This window comes from Polypterus senegalus, chromosome 13 (genome assembly GCF_016835505.1).
Source record: "Polypterus senegalus isolate Bchr_013 chromosome 13, ASM1683550v1, whole genome shotgun sequence".
NCBI classification, from domain to species: Eukaryota; Metazoa; Chordata; class Cladistia; order Polypteriformes; family Polypteridae; genus Polypterus; species Polypterus senegalus.
In genome coordinates, this window is record NC_053166.1 from 135,359,877 (window position 1) to 135,380,588 (window position 20,712).

Below are 20,712 nucleotides of genomic sequence, written 5' to 3' on the forward strand. Positions count from 1 at the left end.
TTTCCCTTTCTATCATGCAAATGATTTGAAGGCTAAAATGGACGAGTAATTCTCGGTCCTTCAGTTTTTTCTCTTCATTTTTCTTCCAAGTATTTAATTAAACCCAATAGTGCAGATAAATACACACAGGTGTAAATATAAATAAGCTAAATGGAGAAATGCTGCTCTCTCTTGTCATTTGCATGTTATTGATAATAAGGAGCAATTAAAATAGCTGTTTAAGACAAAATTAAGCAATAAGGGCTCAAAATCACTAAAGTGAAGCAGAAGTGTTACTTTAACAATAAGTGATTTTTATTAAGCAACTGGGTTGGAGCAAAAACCTGCAGCCACTGCGGCTCTCCAGGACCGTGATTGAGGACCCCTGGACTAGTGAGAAGGCCATCATAAGACCTCTGAGAACTCTAAAGGAGTTACAAGCTAAAAAGGAAAAAATTGGACCGACTGTGCAGACAACACCTGTTGCCCAGGTTCTCCACCAGTCACAACTAAAAAACAAATGCCCATGACATCACTGCTAGAGTTTGTCAAAAGGCACATGGCAGACTCTGAAGTTAGCTGGAAGAAGGTGAGACCACAATTGAGGTTTATCGTGTATATGAAGTCAGAGTTCAGTCAAGAATACACCTAGTGGTAACATGTCATTAAAAAGTGAGATCTACAGAGCGCTGGCTTTAACTGTGTAAACCACACATTGTAGGACTGCATTTCTGCAAAATTTGAGAACATCTGTTTAATACTTAGCCATGAGTAACAAATGTTAGTGCTCTGGGCAGGAGTGAGGTGGACTGACAGGGTTCCACAGCAGGAATTAAAATCCAGTCCCTTATAATTCTCTAACATTAGGCTCAATAGTAGAAGAAGGACAGAGTGGGACATTACTTTTAGCTTGTGGGTTGGAGCAGAACAAAATGTTTAGTGTTGCAGGTAGGCCTGAGGTTGGTTTTGTGCATGTGCAGGCAGAAGTTAGATGAGATATCTACAATGTGGAGAACAACGAGAATTAAAGATCAGTCCAGTGTAACCCACTGGGACATACATCCCATCTCTGCCACTGCGTCTCAACCAAGTCGAATATGTTACCCCCCTGAACTGACACGCAGTTTGCCCTTCCATTTTTCCTTGCTTATAATCTGACAGATAAAAAAAAATTATTAGGATCTGTAAGCTTTTACTTTTTATAATGGAATAAATACCCTGGATCTGGTCATGTCTTGTATGAAGGTCAGTAAATTTGTAATGGCAAGACTGAAGCCTTAATTTTAAAATGTTACTGGGATCAGACAATCGATAGAAATGATGAGGGTGATATGTGAAAACAAGCTCAGAATTTGATTGCCAACTCTATTCACCATGGGCAGTGAGCATGTTTCTAACTGAATGACTTGAGTGAAGATGTTTGAGCGATGAAAGGTGACTAGAAAGGCCAAAAGCTGATTTCTTAACTAGATGTGCATCGGTGATCAAGCTAGCGGTGAAAATAGTCGCAACCAGGAAGAAGAGAGTCTCAGTGCTGCTCCTTGTTGCCTATAATTGTAGAAATAAGATTGTTTGCTGAAATAGAAGAAACAGTAGAACCAATGTGAAATCATTCAAAAGCAGTGCATTCAGCCATCCTGGTAAGGGTCACAGGAGGATGGAACTGGAACTGGATCGTATTCCAGGAGTAATCTCACTCACTGGGATGTTAGATTTCATCTAGGACCTTCAAAATGATATCTCAATCAGGGATAGTAGTTTCTCTTGAGTTATTTTGAAATGAATTGACTGGCAAGTGGAATTCAGAACTGGGGTGGGATTATTTATATGGTGTATGTTTTAGTTAATTTCTTTCCCACAGTGAAGCCTGGTGCAATATTATAAATTAATAGTGCTTAAGATATTGATGACATGGTGCAAATGTAACCGACTGGAATCCATCATACTCCATGTTGCATCAGAAGGAAGTCATCTAAGGTGCATGTAAAGGGAAAACAGAACTTTATTTCCCTTTCCCTTTCCAGAAACAAGAAAAACAAACAGGCCGTCATAAAAATAGTTTCTGGTCAGTGCCACGACAGCATCCACCATGCGTCTGATCTGTTTTCATAACGTAATGTACATAATAGATTTAGAACTATTTTTCAATATATTATGTACATTTCACCAAAAAAAAACATTTATGATATATGTAGCCTTGCACATAGTCTTACATATTCAAAGAATAAAATCACATACCTTCCAGAAAAGAAAAAAACGGGGCATCATACAAATAGCTTCTCTTCCATGCCTATTAAATACTAAATCAAAGTGATTACTAATTATTGTAAACACAAACTATTAATACAAAATGAATAAAATAAAATTTTACATACAGTGGTGTGAAAAACTATGTGCCCCCTTCCTGATTTCTTATTCTTTTGCATGTTTGTCACACAAAATATTTCTGATCATCAAACACTTTTAACCATTAGTCAAATATAACACAAGTAAACACAAAATGCAGTTTTTAAATGATGGTTTTATTATTTAGGAGAAAAAAATCCAAACCTACATGGCCCTGTGTGAAAAAGTAATTGCCCCCATGAACCTAATAACTGGTTGGGCCACCCTTAGCAGCAATAACTGCAATCAAGCGTTTGTGATAACTTGCAATGAGTCTTTTACAGAGCTCTGGAGGAATTTTGGCCAACTCATCTTTGCAGAATTGTTGTAATTCAACTTTATTTGAGGGTTTTTTAGCATGAACCGCCTTTTTAAGGTCATGCCATAGCATCTCAATTGGATTCAGGTCAGGACTTTGACTAGGCCACTCCAAAGTCTTCATTTTGTTTTTCTTCAGCCATTCAGAGGTGGATTTGCTGGTGTGTTTTGGGTCATTGTCCTATTGCAGCACCCAAGATCGCTTCAGCTTGAGTTGACGAACAGATGGCCGGAAATTCTCCTTCAGGATTTTTTGGTAGAGAGTAGAATTCATGGTTCCATCTATCACAGCAAGCCTTCCAGGTCTTGAAGCAGCAAAACAACCCCAGACCATCACACTACCACCACCATATTTTACTGTTGGTATGATGTTCTTTTTCTGAAATGCTGTGTTCCTTTTATGCCAGATGTAACGGGACATTTGCCTTCCAAAAAGTTTAACTTTTGTCTCATCAGTCCACAAGGTATTTTCCCAAAAGTCTTGGCAATCATTGAGATGTTTCTTAGCAAAATTGAGACGAGCCCTAATGTTCTTTTTGCTTAACAGTGGTTTGCGTCTTGGAAATCTGCCATGCAGGCCGTTTTGGCCCAGTCTCTTTCTTATGGTGGAGTCGTGAACACTGACCTTAATTGAGGCAAGTGAGGTCTGCAGTTCTTTAGACGTTGTCCTGGGGTCTTTTGTGACCTCTCGGATGAGTCGTCTCTGTGCTCTTGGGGTAGTTTTGGTCGGCCAGCCACTCCTGGGAAGGTTCACCACTGTTCCATGTTTTTGCCATTTGTGGATAATGGCTCTCACTGTGGTTCGCTGGAATCCCAAAGCTTTAGAAATGGCTTTATAACCTTTACCAGACTGATAGATCTCAATTACTTCTGTTCTCATTTGTTCCTGAATTTCCTTGGATCTTGGCATGATGTCTAGCTTTTGAGGTGCTTTTGGTCTACTTCTGTGTCAGGCAGCTCCTATTTAAGTGATTTCTTGTTTGAAACAGGTGTGGCAGTAATCAGGCCTGGGGGTGGCTACGGAAATTAAATTCAGGTGTGATACACCACAGTTAGGTTATTTTTTAACAAGGGGGCAATTACTTTTTCACACAGGGCCATTTAGGTTTGGATTTTTTTTCTCCCTAAATAATAAAAACCATCATTTAAAAACTGCATTTTGTGTTTACTTGTGTTATATTTGACTAATGGTTAAATGTGTTTGATGATCAGAAACATTTTGTGTGACAAACATGCAAAAGAATAAGAAATCAGGAAGGGGGCAAATAGTTTTTCACACCACTGTAAATTCAAAATATACACATGTTCATGTTGTGCATACTAAATTACATTAAAATTCACTGGCACCATGCTAAAAGCATAAACACTAACATTTTTATTACTTTTTTATTTTAAATGAAACATACAAAAACTAAATGCTCGAACTCAGGAGGAATAAAACACATGACTTATTACATGCAATAATATGCGAGTTGTGATCACAAAATACAGCAAATGTTTTAAAAAAGAAATGTTTAACATTTAAAGTAAAAGATTTACAACTACTAGTCACCCTCAAAATACTCTCCTCCACTTTGAATGCACTTACCTCAACGCTCCTCCACTTTGACAAGCAGTTCTGGAAGTTTTCTTTCGAGAGTGTCTTTAGTTAAGCTGTCAATGGCTGCCTGGATTTTTTCTCAGTGGATTAAAACTGTTTGCCTTTCATGGTCATTTTCAATTTACGGAACAGCCAAAAGTCGTACAGTGCCAGGTCCGGCAAATAAGTTGGATGCAGACACAGCATAATGTTGTTATTTGACAGAAATTGTCGTACTAGAAGGGATGTGTGACAAGGAGCATTGTCATGATGAAGAATGAAACCATTTCAACATTTTCCTTGGTTAATGATGTTGAAAGATGTCCTGATCTTTTCTCGGCTTCAACACGAGTCAGATCCATTACGAAATCGATCAAACCACTTGTAAACAGTCTTAATTGTTGGTGCAGCGTCACCATAAACCGATTTTAACATCTGATGGTTTTTTTGAGCTTTTTTCAATTTGAAATAAAATTTCATGTGAATGCGTTGCTCAATTTCCATTATTAACGACGAACTTGAAAAACACACTTGAACTTAACAGTGGCTCACAAACGACTGACAGTATCAAACGAGTTGAAACTTGTTACAATCTCAGTGCTAGGATGGACACATCAGAACCTGCATTGAATTGTTTTGTGTTGCTCTTGAATGGTGCTCTGCATCAACAATCACCATACTTTTTGATCACACCTTGTACATGTCAAATAAAATAAAATTAGAAAAGCCTTGGGAGAGCTGAAAATACGACTTATCCCTACAGCATCCAGCATATGTCTGGCAGCTTAACAGAGAAGCCCGGAGCACGTGGTCTGTGTGGTGTAACAATTGATTAGCATCTGTACTGTGACATACGGTCAGTATGCTGCTAACTACCTAAGAACAATTTGTTTTGAGAAAGTTCATAACTAAAAGCTATACAAAATGACAAAAGACAGATTACATTTTGCTATAAAAACTAGGTAGTTCCAGGGAATGTATAATTATCTGGGAAATTTAATAATTTCTGTCTACAATGTTTTAAGCCTTCTCCACTCCCATCCTTATTAATGAAATTGCAGTGACATACTTTGTGTTTCTTTGTTAACATGTTAGATGTTCTTAACTAAGATTTAGTCTTAGTTCAGTAGCTGGACGATGTCAAATAATTGATCAGATATTTTCTGGTAATTCGGTTAAAACATTAGTCTTGAGTAAGTACAGGGTAACTTGGTGGTTAAGGTTGCCTCCTTACAAACCCAGAATCCTGGATTTGAATTCAATGTCCAGAACATTGACAGGTTCTTCACATATCTGTGTGGGTTTTCCTCCTACATCCCTAAAGATATGCAGATTAGATCAATATATGACACTAAATTCACCCTGTGTAGATGTGTGCATGAGTGAGCGTTATGATAAACTGGTACCCTGTTCAGGATTGACTACTTCTATTCTCAAACAGACTGTGGACCCAACAAGCCCAAACTAGGTTAAGCAGGTTTGAGAAGACTACGTGATGGTACCTTCTCATATTCTGCCTCAAACTCTTATTTGTTGTAGAGAACCCAGAATACTGAAGAACAGACATAACACTAACGGGATATTAAAGATGTGAGGGGGTCCAGCTGGGTAGTCTAGGGATAGCATGGGTTGCTCTGTTTAGATGATGTTGTCCTTTTGGCCCCCATTAACTGTAATCTTTGTGTGAAGTGGCTGGGATGAGGATCAACACCTCTAAGTCTCTGGTTGTGATTCTCTCTTAGAAAAGATTGCCTTGCTCTCTCAAGGTAAGTGAGGGACAACTATCCTTAGTGGTGAAGTTCAAGGATGTCAGGATCTTGTACACGAACGATGGAAAAAGGAAATAGAGAGAGATCAACGAGCAGATTGGATCAATGGCAGCTGTACTTTGGTGGTGAAGCAGGAGCTGAAACTAAAGACAAAACTCTCAGTTCACTGATCGATCTTCATTCCTGTCCTCACCTACGATTACGAGTTTTGGGTTATGGCCAAAAAAATGAGATCATGAGTACAAGCAGCAGAAATGATAATATGAGAAGCTCACCTATTTGGGAAAAATTCAGAGTAGAGTTGCTGCTCTTCTGGATTGAGAGGAAGCAGTTGAGGTAGCTTGGTCATGTTGTAAGGATTCTTGCCTAAACAACTTCTCCGGGCAAATCTCACTGAACACAGACCCATAACATGCTGGAGGGATTTATATCGCTTGGCTGGATTAGAAACAGCTGATAATTCCCTTGGAAGTGCTGGAATCTGTAGCTGGGGACAGGCAAGTCTGGATGAATCTGCTTGGTTTGCTTCTGTTGCAACCGTCATCAGGGAAAATGGTTTCAGAAAATGAGATGAGATAAGTCAATCATTCAGTCAGTCATTGTCCAACCCCCTATATCCTAACACAGGGTCACAGAGGTCTGCTGGAGCCAATCCCAGCCAACACAGGGCGCAAGGCTGGAACAAATCCCAGGCAGGGTGCCAATCCACCTCAGTTGTTTAATAAAATATAATGGTGGTGATCAATACAATTATCCACATTTGCAAAATCACATAAAGTTGTTGGAGTAGTGAGCATGATCTTTATAGTAAATTGGGAAAAAAAATCCCAGAAACTGTAATGCAGGATGCAATGGCATCCAATTCAAATATGCAGCAAACTTTGGGATCCTAAGATTGTTTGTAAATCCCTATCCTTACTTAATATGAAATCAGCAAGTTAGAAAATATGAAAATATGAAGACCAGAAATAACACTGACAGGATATTAAAGATGTGAGGGGGTCCAGCTGGGGAGTCTAGGGATAGTATGGGTTGCTCTATTTAGATGATGTTGTCCTCTTGGCCCCCATTAACTGTAAACTCAAATATGCAGCAAACTTTGGGATCCTAAGATTGTTTGTAAATCCCTATCCTTACTTAATATGAAATCAGGAAGTTAGAAAATATGAAAATCTGTCTCATTTTTAATTATGAATAGAAAATGATCCTGTCTTTAATTTTTTTAATATACAAGCATTCCAAAGAATGAACTTCATGAAAACTCCATTTCACCAGGATGTATTTCATCTCCCTCTCTATCCGCTCTTGAGGCATTTTCAGATTAACCTAAGATAAAAACTGATTGAGCACTGCAAAAAAACTTTATCTGTTGGAAGCAGAGATGTACTTCAGGAACTAAATGAAGGAATACATCGTCTTTAAGCTTCTGAGAATAAGGCATTGAATATTGTTGTAAACATACAGTAAAATAAAATCCAGAGGGACAAGAAGCCAGCTGAAAGGGTATTGGAGAAAAGAGGCATTAAATCATGAGAGAGTAACACTCTTAAAGTACCTTTTGAGGAATGAGACATCAAAGGAAGGCAAGGGAAGAATTATCAGTGAAAAGAGACATCAGATGTAAACATAAATGATAAGACATCTAAAGAAAGTAGACATTAGACTGAAGTGCACAGGATCAGAAACCGACTTGTGAAATGTCATAAAATGCAAAAATCAAAGCCGGAGTGGTGGGAGGTCAACCAGAGATTTGTGAAAGAGACATCAAGTGCAAGTGTGAAGAAGAAAGATTGGTAGAGAAAGGTAGAACAGACAATAGAGACAATGTAGCATTCTCAAATCCACTTAATCCAATGACAGGTCACAAGACTCTGGAGTCTGTCCCTGGCACTAGGCACGACTCATGAACTCACCTTGGATGGGCTACCAGCCTAACTCAGGGCTACCTCACTGATAGGGGGCCATTTTAGAACTGCCAGAAAATCTGTGTAAGGGTACTTATTGACACCTTCGATTGTTGTGAGAAAAGAGTAACCAGAAGGCGAGATGAGAGGCTAACATAATAGTTTGGGACATACCGAGGTCAAAACCAGAAAAGCCAAAAATGGATTGAAACGACAAAACCAAAGGGCAAGAGAGAACACAAAAGACATGCTCCAAACAAAGAAAGAGTCGCCACACTAGGCCTACTTAAATTTAAAGCTAAAATGTTGCAAAGTATATCCACCAAGAAATACTGGACCTTATTTGCACCAGAGACGCGGGTGATGACACTAATCGGGAGAACATGAATGGAAATTTGATTATGTATGACCAGCCCAGTGTCACATAAAAAACAACACCCTTAAATGAATAATCTACCAAAATATAATAATTCTTTTTATGTTACCCCGTGATATAATGATAGCTGAGAAAAAAAACTGTAATTTCATGTTTTAATGGTGAACAGAGATAACAAGGTTTCTGATAGAATAGGGGTCTATGGAGACCAATGCTGGACCACGAGAAGTATTTATTTAACAATATTTTAGTAAATAATACATGCTGTTTCAGCATATGACTGGTTGAATGAATTCAGATGTCCATTATGTGACACGAGTAACTTGAAATTCTTTCATGTACTTTGTTTGTTGTTTTCTAGCGTTAGTCTCGCTTATTCTGTCAGAAAGTCTGTTACCTCCATTTTACATGAAAATATGAAACTAAATATTTTTCTCGGCCGTTACTACAAACTACAATATATTTGGTATGTAACATAATAAAAAATATTTTTGTGTGGAGTATTCCTTGAAAATTAATATCTACTGTCAGAAATGATATTCCAATATGTAGAAATTCATACAAAAGAAGTTTAATACTACACCTTCTCTTTAATATGGGAGGCAAGCTCCACAGCTGGTCATAAGATTCATACCCAGGAAAGCAACTCGTGACGTACTGATGCTAACCAATGTACTACCAGGCTTCCCTTCGATAAAGAGGTGTATGAATAATTGTTTTGTCTTGGTAGAGTAATATATTACTCTACTTTCCCCTTTTGTATTATTAATATGTAGCTCTCAGACTTACCACTGTTTATAAGGTATTGTACCATATAACTTCTGTTCACCTTCCCTTTTACATTTATAACCTCAGGCAATTAGGTGTAGTAAAAGACAAGCAGGAGTTAAGTTACAATTGAAATAATGTTTTACTGATAATATTCATAAATAATAACAATATTAAAAGTACATTTGAATATTGCCAACCATACAACCTGATAAATGTTGATGTGTAGTTTCTGGTGGCACAAAAACTTGTTAGTTACTTAAAATTCTCGAGTTAAGGCATCATTTTGTGATCAGCTTTCTTCACAACAGGCTGCATGCCTGTCTCAATATGGCTGCCAACCTGTGCTATTCATTGTGTTGTCCTTTTCATTTCATGGTGTGTGAGATGCTGCTTTATCAGTTTGGTCAGAGAGAGAGGGTGGGGTAAAGCAAGCAAATGTATCGATTTTCTGTCCAACCCCTAGAGCCAATAGGGCCTCATGGTACTTAAAGGCTTTTGATACAAGACAGTTCCAAACAGCCATACATCAGACCAATGGGGGATAGAACACTTTCACACCTGCCCCTAAAACCATATGTTAAGGAAAAGCTGGCAGTTAGGCAGCCTGGCTTTCCTGTGGGGGTTGAGAGAGAGTCCTGAAATGAAATATTAGCCAAACTTGTTTGAGGCACTTCTCCCAACCCTGTCATAAAATTACAAAAAGACTCATTCCTAAAAGAGGGGAAGGGGTCCTTAAACCATTGCTGTTATTATCAATAATGTAACACTAATATTACATTGCTTTATCTGAGTTTCAAATAAAGACATATAAAATATTTATCAACTTGTGTGCAAAATTTCACATCACAACAATAATAAAGAAAATTAATGAAGAGATCAGAGCAAGTGTACCAACATAAAAGGCAAAGCGACAAGGTTTGTCTTTGTCCCAGTAGTTAAGTTCACGACATACTGTACAGTTGAGCTGGTGTATAATATGCTGAGGATTCAATTTTATACTCTGAAGTTCACGTGTGTTACAAGAGGATTTTTTCTCCTATACCAGAGCTGCACTCTGTGCTTTCCATTGGAAAGAGTAAGTCATTTCAAGGGGTAAAGAGAAAATGTTGGCTTACCTGCATGCTTTGGTCTGGATGATTCCCCATTCCTTGAAGAATGATGTCAATGTATTTACAGCTCATATTTCTCATGGATGTTTTCACATCAGGACACATCATGGATTGATGGACTTTAGCCACCAGCCAAAATGCAGTAAATGGTCCCCTGAAAGTTGAACACATCATTATACGTCAGACATTCATGGGCCTTGCACCACTAGTGCCAGTAAAGTATTCTATATTATACACAAAACCTACTGTTCTGCTTTTCACAGAAGTTTTTGACAGACCTTTACGCATCTTTTCAATTGATCTGTTTTTGAAAAGACAGACCATCTTCTCATTTGCTCCAGGCAGGCCTTCATGCATTCTATACAACAAGGAAACGAGGAGCAGAATGGCACAGGACTGCACTTCTCTTCATCTCTTGCTTTGTCTCTTGGCTCCTGTCAGCCAAACATGCCTAATGTATTGGCTACGTGACAGTTAGTTAGAAACACCAGTGATGTTTGATCTTTGTTAACTTAAGTATCTTGTTCTGTCATGGTGTACAGTTTGAGCTGTTTGAAAACTTCGAGGCAGCTGTGCCACTGGGAGGGCAGATATTTTAGATTGTCTTGTCATTTGTCTAGCTAAAAATGTATCCTGCTATTTTAGTGATCTAGAGATTTGTCTTGTGAATCTCTGACTTTGACCTTAAAATAGGAAGTGGTAAACTCACAATAAAAGTCTGCAATACAACTTTAATTTAAAATTAAAATAAAAATAATTAGTATCAGTAATAAAGATTTACATTTGATACCACCTCAGGGATATTTCCTTGCAGGCTGGTGTTTATGCTGCTGATCATGTTAACTTTGTGGGTGATGCAAGCATCAACATCCAGGGTGCTGACCTAACAGCAGCTACTGTATTATAAAGATTTTATTTTGCTCTCTGTGTGAAGGACGATGTGGATGAACTGGAATCCTGGCCGGGATGAGGCCCATTCCCTACCTCAGTCAACAGGCTGATATAACATGTCAGAATGGCATCCTGACATGGATGTACAGAAGACTCTTACTCATGCCAAGAGGCCAACACATTACAAAGGACTAGGGAGACAGCATGTCAAGACTGTGTGCTCCCCCAATACATTAGGTGGTAGCACTCCTGGACCAATGGCACCCTCAGCCCATACTGAGCTCTGTAGTCCCATTGGGCCTTCCTGCTGGGTTTCATGGGTGCCACCATGGGGACTTGCATTGGAAAACCATCCTTACTTTAGGAAGTGTTTCCTGCAGGCAATGTCCTGGCACTGGAATTGCTTCCACCTCACCTCATGCAGGGAGTCACAGTCGAGAGAAAAACAGAGCAACACTCACCTGGGGAGAAGGGAAAGGAGAAAGTGAAGGAGAAAAGAAATAATTATATTGTGTTTAATAGAAAAAGCATGTGCATAGGTACTCTGGTTATACAAATAATCCCTTTTGAACCCAGGTCTTGTGAGTAGTCAGTTATGTCTGGTGTGTAGGGGTTATGAGATGCCCCCTCTGTGCAGGCCACTCTGAGTTCACATCAGTGCATCTGTATATTGTCTCATATGGGGAAAAGCGTACCTTACTTGGCATGTCACCGGCTCTTACTGTCAATAGTTTTTGGCACATGTGTGATTTTTGAGTTTCTTTATTCACTAGAACAACTTATGTTCCTGGCTTGTGTCCTGTAATGCATAAAGGTCATCTTTGACACTGTCTGCCTGCCTGATGTCACAATTTGATTCACGGCGTATAGTAAAAATTAAAAAATAAATGAATAAATAAGCTGGACTTGAACCTATTATGTTGTAGTTAATGGCAATGCAATTTTGAGATAGTCACCTGCTACAATGCAAAACGTAAAAATAGGATTTTATACTGGTTGACTTATTATGTTCATGCATTGCCAAAAAAAACATATAAGTGAAGAACTGACTGAACTGAACTGGAAACTCGTAAACTGAAAAACCTACTTATGGAATATCTAGCACCACACAAGAAACTTTACTCTTTGACCTCAATTCTGGTATCCTGCTGACTATGATAGTTCCATTTTACGGCCTGTAATAAAAAAGAAAGAGCGTAAAGCTCCAAGTCAAGCTGGGGCCTTCAGTGTAGTAAAAAGATGGGTGGTGGACATCACAACTGCACTTCTTTCTGGGTGCTTTGTGTTTTTGAAAATGGCCTAACAATGGAATTGATTTACAGAGGAATGAGAAGCCTGATACCTCACAGGGTAATTCAGTTTATGAAACAATTGGATGTAGGACTAAAAGAAAATTATGGGATAATCATCTTTTTTATCATCCTCAGTTGATAAACTGCATGCTCCCCACCTCTCTCTCTCTCTCAATTAGTAAAAAATAACGAGATTAACTTTTCCTTTACAGCGTATTATTTGTGTCCAATTAATTAATAGCACTATATTCTCTAGTTAAAATTTTTTTTATCTAGAATATGATGACATTAAGTCCAGATAATCTTTAATGTAGACTTCTGCTTCTTCCCCAGTACCCGGTCCACCTGTCAGACTGGTCTTCCCAGAAGTACGTTTGACTTCCCTGAAGGTAGTATGGCAACCTCCACTGGAACCAAATGGAATAATAATTGGTAAGAGAACACAGTTATTATTATTATTTTTATTATTAACCCCCTCGATCAACTCGGTTTGTGTGTCCAGTCCCACTGAGAAATCTGATTGGTCAATTTGGCTTTAGTAACGTGACAAAAGAAAAAGTGTGAGTGTGAGACTCACGGGGAGGAGTAAAGGCATATCAGGCAGCCTGAGAGCATCGCCTACAAAGGTGACAAGTGTTAAACCAGACGGGATATAAGAAAGGTGCCTCAAAAATAATGACAAAGTCTGAAAAACAGACTTTACAGAAACAAGCTCAAGAAAGTGAATACTAGTGTAGCGATATTAGAAAAGGCATAATATTGTGAAAGAATGACTCTCAACCTACTGGAAAGGTTTGGGGCAGCCACCCGTATATTATCCCAGGACGCAAAATTAAGAATTGATGTGCATAGATTGAGCTCCAGCTTCATAAAATGAACTGGTGGTGGACAAGATGGCGGCTTTAAAAGGTGAGACTGGAAGTGATGTCATCTGAGGTCAGAAACCGGAAGTGATGTCATCTGCGTCTGGAAACTGAAGTGGTGTCATCTGAAGCCGGAAGTGACGTTGTTGAGTCAGGTAGGTTTTCCCATATTTGGCCTGCAAAGATAACAGAACAAGGTTTAGCGCACCCCGTCACCCTCTGGCCTAGCGGGTAATTACCTTTACTTGGTCCATTCAGCTCCCTCCTAGTCATACGTGTGTGACGCTCTGCATGCTGACAGAGTCGCTTCCAAAGACTGAAAGTATAAATCCAGATAGGAAGCAAGAAGAGCACCTTGAAAATAAGCAGAGTCTGAGAAGCAGGCTTTATGGAAATGCTCTTGAAAGAGGGAGCACCAGTGAAGAGGAGTTCAACAACGTAAATACTGAAGGTACACAAAGGAAAAGAGATAGCAAATCATTTTATTCTATTACCTGCCTTCAGCAGGTGCTGTGGCTAGTAAAACGATCAAAAAAATTAAGCCCTTGTTGGTGACAATTTTTAAATAACATGTTTTACTAGATGACAAAAAGGTAAGATGTCAGACTTCTCAAACTCAAGTTCTTTTTAAGTCAATCAACTGTGTGGATGCATAGGTTTATTTTATGGATACTTGATATTAAATAGCAAATACACACACTGATTTAGGCTGAGGTGTAGTTGATGAGTGCTTCTTGTAGACATGTCATCTGACATTGGTGTTGTGTAGCTGAAGTGTAGCTGATGAGTTTTTCTTGTATTGACGTCACCCGATGTTATATTTTGGTGTCGATTACATATTTTACAGCACTGTTTGTAGGGGATGTGGAAGTATGATTTTCATTGTACTATGTACACAACAGAAAAGTTTAACGTGAACTTAATTCTGATTTTTAGGATCCTACTTTTCTTGCAAACACCAACACAGTCCCATTCTTCCATGATAGCAGCCTGGTTCTCAGACTTCCAAAAACTAAACAGTAAGACTCAAATCCACATGATATCACACAATCACATTGTCAAACCAGCTTGATCCAACTGGGAGTCTATACCAACATCAAAGTAGGAAACAAGTCTGAGACTCCAGTTCATTCCAGGGATCACCTACACACACACACACACACACTCACCTACTGGACAGTTTAAAGCAACCAGTTAATCTAAGACAAATGGCAAAGATATGCTGAAGTCAAACTGACATATCTACAGAAAAAAACTCATATGGCCACAGAAAGAATGTGTAAACTCCACAAAGACAGCAACCAGGCATTAATGATCAGCAGATCTGTTTGCACAAAACTGAATTCTCAGCAAATCTCACTGCTTTGTGAAATAATTTGTGTTTTGCTTCTATTGAAATTTTTGCCATTGGCACAAGAAGAAGGATGTTCAGTGCCTGTCTGGAAGTTTTACATGAATCAATTCCACATGAGTCTGCCTGTCATTTAGTATTTAAATTAAAACAAAATCACCGGGCTCATTTCCTGTCACATGCAGACATTTTGTTGAACTTCCAGAAGGCAGCGTTGGTGATTGCAATCCTAAAGATGAGTCAGAGACAGAAAATGAATTATAGAGCCATTTTTGCATAAATGTATGCCATGTAAAGCTGGCCTGTTTCATTTGTCACTATCTAGCATGGCACTGAAAGCCATGACGGCAGATCTGTGGGGCAACAGTGTTAATGATTGCACTACAGTGCAGGCCAAATTTTCAAGACGAAAGTATGTATTACATTTAAAAAAAAAAACATCCCAGCATACTAGTGAAATCCATCAAACAAATCAATAACTTTTACTTTATATTGCTGCTTTTGAAAGTGAACATCATCAAGTAGGTAAACTGACTTATACACAGACACACGCATAAATGACAAATGGGCAAAAGAAACGTCAGTTACAAACACAAGATGGGAGACACTGTCCTGTAGGATGCAATCTCTGCGTTTTGTGGGTATATGCTGATGCAAAATTTTAATTTTCTAGAAGCAACCAAATAAGCAAATAAAATGTTAGGTTATATCATAAAAACCGATGACTATACATCAGCTGATGCTATGTGTAGACTATAAAGTGAATTAGAGAGACCAAATCTGGAGTATCGTCGGCGATTCTGATCACCACACTACAAAAAAGACATAGCAGCACTCGAAGCTGTACAGAGGAGATCAACCACGTGCATCACAAGATGTAAGGGCATGTTTCACTCTGACAGACTCAGAAAATTAAACCTGTTTAGTCTCTAGCAGAGAAGACTGCATGGGGACGTAGTCCAGATCTGTAAAATCCTCAAAGGCATCGATAAAGCCCATCCGGTAGAATTTCATTCAATTTAACAGTGACTCACATACTCGAGAATAACAGTGGAAATTAAGAGAAAGTACATTTAAGCCTGAAGCCAGGCAGCACATTTTTATTCAAAGAAGTACAGAGCGATGGGCATCTTTCAGACATGACATCTCCACCATTGTGAAAGACGTCTCTGATCCATGACACACACTGTTTGACCTCCTGCCGTCAGACAGAAAATTCCGCAGTATTAGGCGCAGTACAGCCAGGTTCCATGACAGTTTCTTTCCCCATGCAGTCAGACTTCTGAACTCTAACATACCACCCTGCACCATATCCCTTTAACATTTACACTCTGCATTTTACTATCGCCACGGAGCATTGCGTGACCTTTATAGTCCTGCGTTTTTTTATTATTTGTTTTGTCACTTTATATTGTTGCACTGGTTTTGGTAATGTTATGGTGTATGTTAAATGGATGTTGATTTGTTTATATGCCTGGAACTGTAAGGAATTACGTTTTGTTCAACCATATACTATGTATGTGGATGAATGACAATAAAGTTGAACGGACTTAAGTTTAAGAAGACACCCGGACAACCTTTTAGAAGTTTCTGGATAAGATACTGGCATAGCTTAGCTATTAGATAAACAAACCAGGCTAGATGGACTGAATGGTCTCAAATTTCGTAGGTTCTTATATCTCATAACAAACAAGTCACAGTTAAGTATGAAAAGACTGATCAGTGACCAAGTAAGTAGGTAGTACACTAACTTTATACAACCCAGTTGCCAGCTCCATTTCATAACCTGCTTGTGCTCCAATTATTAATAATAAATGTAAATAATTAAAATGTATCCTGATCTCGTAATTTTCTGTGGCCAAATACATCTGCGAACTGTACATTAATATAATAAAGTCCCTCCCCAGTGAACACATTTGGGAATGACTTTCACTGGCTGCTTTTTTACACTTTATTAATTGCAATTAAATAGGGCAGAGGCAACTGGGAAAACGAAACAAATGTGGCATCGTTCAGTTTCATTTTTTTATGCAAAGCAGTGGAGTGAAGTACATTTGTAAGACTGCAGGGAGCTGATCCATTCCCTGTACATCAGTTTGAATATTGCCCCCCCTTCACCACCCCACCATTGTCACCCTTTGTAGAAGGAAACAGAGGAACGGCTCAGTAGGCGTGAACTTACCCTTTGTGTCAGGGTTGTAATGAAGCGGCACACAATTACTTTTCTAGTTTTCCACGCTCATATCACGCATCAGATGAATTCAGATTGATGCCTCTTGACTGTTCAGGTCTGACTACACTTGCAGGGAACAAGAGATCAGTAGTTTCTTTCATATTTCCACTCTTTGAAAACAACGTGCAGAGGATTATAGCTACAAATTCAGCGAGTCAGTGTCCTTGTACAGTCAAGAATGACAATGCATAGCGTTTACATGAGAAAAAAAATCTTTTCTTAGTAAAGTGACTTACCCAACTGGAACCCCACACCAAATCTGACCGCAACACATCAACAGATGGATGGATTAGTGATTTTACTGCTTCTTGAGATTAGCCTAGGAAAGGAGAAAATAAAATTAAGTTAAAAGGATAAAATTAGTGAATGATAGGCTGTCACAGCGGTGCTGTTTTGCTCTGTTTTTATCATTAAACGTTTTGGGAAATGTTAACTTTTAATTTTTTTGATATTCTTATTTATTGAACATATAGATCACATTACAATCGGTTAAATAGTTAATAAGCTAATAGATCAGTCAAGAATACAACTTTTCAAACTCAAAAGTTTAAAATTAAGATCCAATAAATCATCATCAACACTCAGCACCCCACAAAAGGTGATATAATCTGTTGTCCATTCCTTCTTCTGTCATGGAAGAATAAAGCACATGTTGTATGTTACCGTAGTCAAGAAATGAATGCTGAATCATATTCATGAAATGCAGTTTTAAGCACAGTGACATTTCTGCCCAAGTACTGTATCACTGGCATTTTGGTGACTTGAACTCTCCATCAACGGTAAAATTAACCAAGTGGTAAAAGCACTTCATGGCTTCATTCCAAGGTTTGCAGTTTTGCTGAAATATTGCATCACAGTCACGATGGCACGACTTACAATAAAAGGAAATTAGACTTGTTGGAATCATTCAATGCCTTTTCCAGTTTCTCTTTAAGAGAACTCTTATTAAGAAGATCGGTTTGGGAATCAATTTTCTTGAAGGTTCAGGTCCGACTCAGACACCTTCTTTTGGGGATGCCTGCATTTATAGTCCTCTGACTGTAAGGGACAGGGCCCTCTTTGGGCATCAGAGGCTGGTTCAGATAACCTCATTGGGCATCTATTCAGAGCTATGGTGGGAATAGAGAAGACAGTTAATGACAGCAGCCCCTCCTGCCCTGACATAATGTTGCCTACCTTGCTAGAGCCATGCATGATAAGTGACAAGTGTTTAAAATTATGAAAGGAATTAGTAAAGTTTATCCCAGTTGCTACTTTTAAACTCAATTCTTCAACAAGAACATGGGGATGCATTTAGAAACATGTTAAGGGCAAATTTTACACAAACGTTAGAAGGTTTTTCTTCACCCAGAAAACCATAGACTAGACAAATGGAACAAAGTACCAAGTAGTGTAGTGGAGAGTGGGGCTGTAAAGGCCTTCAAATCTCAGTCTCTCTTATTTTAGACAATTTAGGTGGATAGGTGCTCTGTTTTCATCATAATTATTCTAAAGCTTTAATTTACAAAACTAACGTAACCAAAACAAGAAGACATGAGGAGACATCACTGTACCAAAATGAAATATGAATGTATTATTATAAATGTATTTGATAGATAGATAGATAGATAGATAGATAGATAGATAGATGGAAAAGGTACTATATAATGCAGGTAGATAGATAGATAGATAGATAGATAGATAGATAGATAGATAGATAGATAGATAGATAGATAGATAGATAGATAGATAGATAGATAGATAGATAGATAGATAGATAGATAGATAGATAGATAGATAGCATATACTTTAAGGTAAAACATGAGAAAGAGAAAAATAGTTAGGACACCTTGAAGGTGAAACACATATATTTTGGCAGAACAAATAAAAAATTGCAAAAAACAAGTGAAACATCTTTCCGGAAATGAGTCATTAGTTAGACTCACTTAAGGAAGCCAGAGCAGAAGGGGCAGGTCCAAGGAACTGTGACTAGGAATTGACATCACTGTTGCTCATCTGATCTGCAAGGCACAGAGGAGGAGAAGCATTAGGCAACAGTGCCAACCCTTCAGCCCTTTGTGGAATTACCATTATATCAGCCCTCAAGTTGTCTCCCAAACACACGTGTCACAGTTCGTACATATTTACATGCTTCATTTGTCCCAAGGAGAAAGATTAAGATATCTGCATTCAATACTCCACTGCCCCAGGATAGCCTTATAGCCTTGCATTATGTATGCAACACCTTTATCTAGGAAGCACCATTCCTAATACATACTATCACTACATTACATTTCATATTTCCAGAAATGGAAGATGAACAGTTTGAACTTTTTGCTAAGTTCACACAGTGAGTCATTATTGTCCTGGCAGGAGCCGGAGGGGTTGTGTTTTTACATTTTGCAGTCCAGTCCTCAGTCAACAGGGGAGGCCACACTGCCAGCCATGTGAGACAATCTACAATATAAAAGGTGCTGTTCTCAACAAAGTTCAGCTGACATTCATCTAATACTCAGCTGGAAGTCCAGCTTTATGTTAGTTTTGTCTGCACAAACATGTGCTATTTTGGTCCCAGTTCTGCAAGTTTTACTTTTTTTGTTATTTATTCTACCACTTCATCCTTGAGTGTACAGCATGAATGCCAAATTGGAACTTATTTTGGTCTGACACACAATTTTACACCTGTCTCTTCAGAAACTGGGTTAAACCAGCTACTAAAGCATGCTGTGCTCACTTTGAAATGTACATAGAACCCGTGTTCTGCTGCTAAGTAGACACAATTGAATACTTTAAACAAGAATTCCCAAACACAGTTTTATTCTATTGTTATTCAAAAAGCTAGTCGAGGTATAGGTTATGAGGGGCTCAATATAAATCAGAAGTACATTTCAAATGAATAAAATGGAAACAGTGAGTGATGTTCCTTAAGGCTTTTAAATTAGAGGCTGATAGATATTGGCCACTGTTTCCAGTGATTCAACTTCCATTATTAGGGCTTTATGGCAGTTAAAATAGACTATGGAGGGCGATAAAAACAGAATGGCAAATGAGAGCAGTCTTTGACCTGAGTGAACCCTCTGGATTACAACTCCCTGTCATATATGTAATAGACAAGTGCTGTCAGTCTGTGTCTCCAGGCTTCTGCAAATCATTTGTAATTCCCTCAGGGAGTGCAGAGGGTCAGCTGCTCTTCTGATCACAGATTTCATAGTACTGGGAACATGCTGTGGGTGGTCAAGGGTCTGGGGGTTAATTTATATGAAAAACTGCCATCCTTTACTAAATTTCTACAACTGAGTTAAGCCCTCCACACATCAGACTTACATATATGTAGGTGTTAGGTTCTATGATCCTGATCCAGTGATGGAGGGTAGTTTGCAGGAGGGGTTTGATGAAAGCTGATGAACCTATATGATTTATCTGAGAGTTAGGAATATTTATATTATACATCATTTTATTTTTCAATATATATATATGACTTCTTTGTGCGTTCCATCCATATTCCTCTGTTGTATGGATCACTGAGTTTTGGTTGGGTGACTTCTTTGATCTGACATTTGGTTTTCTACCTATGATACTAATGCTGGCAATTGCAATGTGGAATTCAGGAATTTATTAACCACTTCAGCAGTTTCCATCCATCTCTGAGATTTAACAGGATATACAGTATCTTCCACCATACTACCATTTCTCAACATGTTTTTCCATTGACTGATCAGGATTAAAAACTCTATAACTCAAGCCATTAGTTCCTTTTACTTCAGGCAGACAGAAATGAATTCCCTTCCTCTTTCACTGTTCATCACACTCTGTCTCCTTTCTGGTGATTGAACTGACTTCCACAATGAAGCATGTTGAACTTGAGGTTTCTTCATCAGTCTCTTCACATTGTTGACAGAGTCCTTGGTTAAAC

General features: G+C 38.5%; 1 protein-coding gene across 4 annotated transcripts in view; it reads left to right on the forward strand.

Annotated features, from left to right (window-relative positions):
- The window catches only part of sdk1a (sidekick cell adhesion molecule 1a), a 1,556,037-nt gene that overhangs the window by 1,400,831 nt on the left and 134,494 nt on the right, over positions 1-20,712 (forward strand). For all 4 annotated transcript variants that reach the window (XM_039774120.1, XM_039774121.1, XM_039774122.1 and 1 more), the window contains one exon: positions 12,707-12,805. In XM_039774120.1, the coding sequence (XP_039630054.1) occupies positions 12,707-12,805 (99 nt within the window). The remainder of the gene's footprint in view (positions 1-12,706; positions 12,806-20,712) is intronic.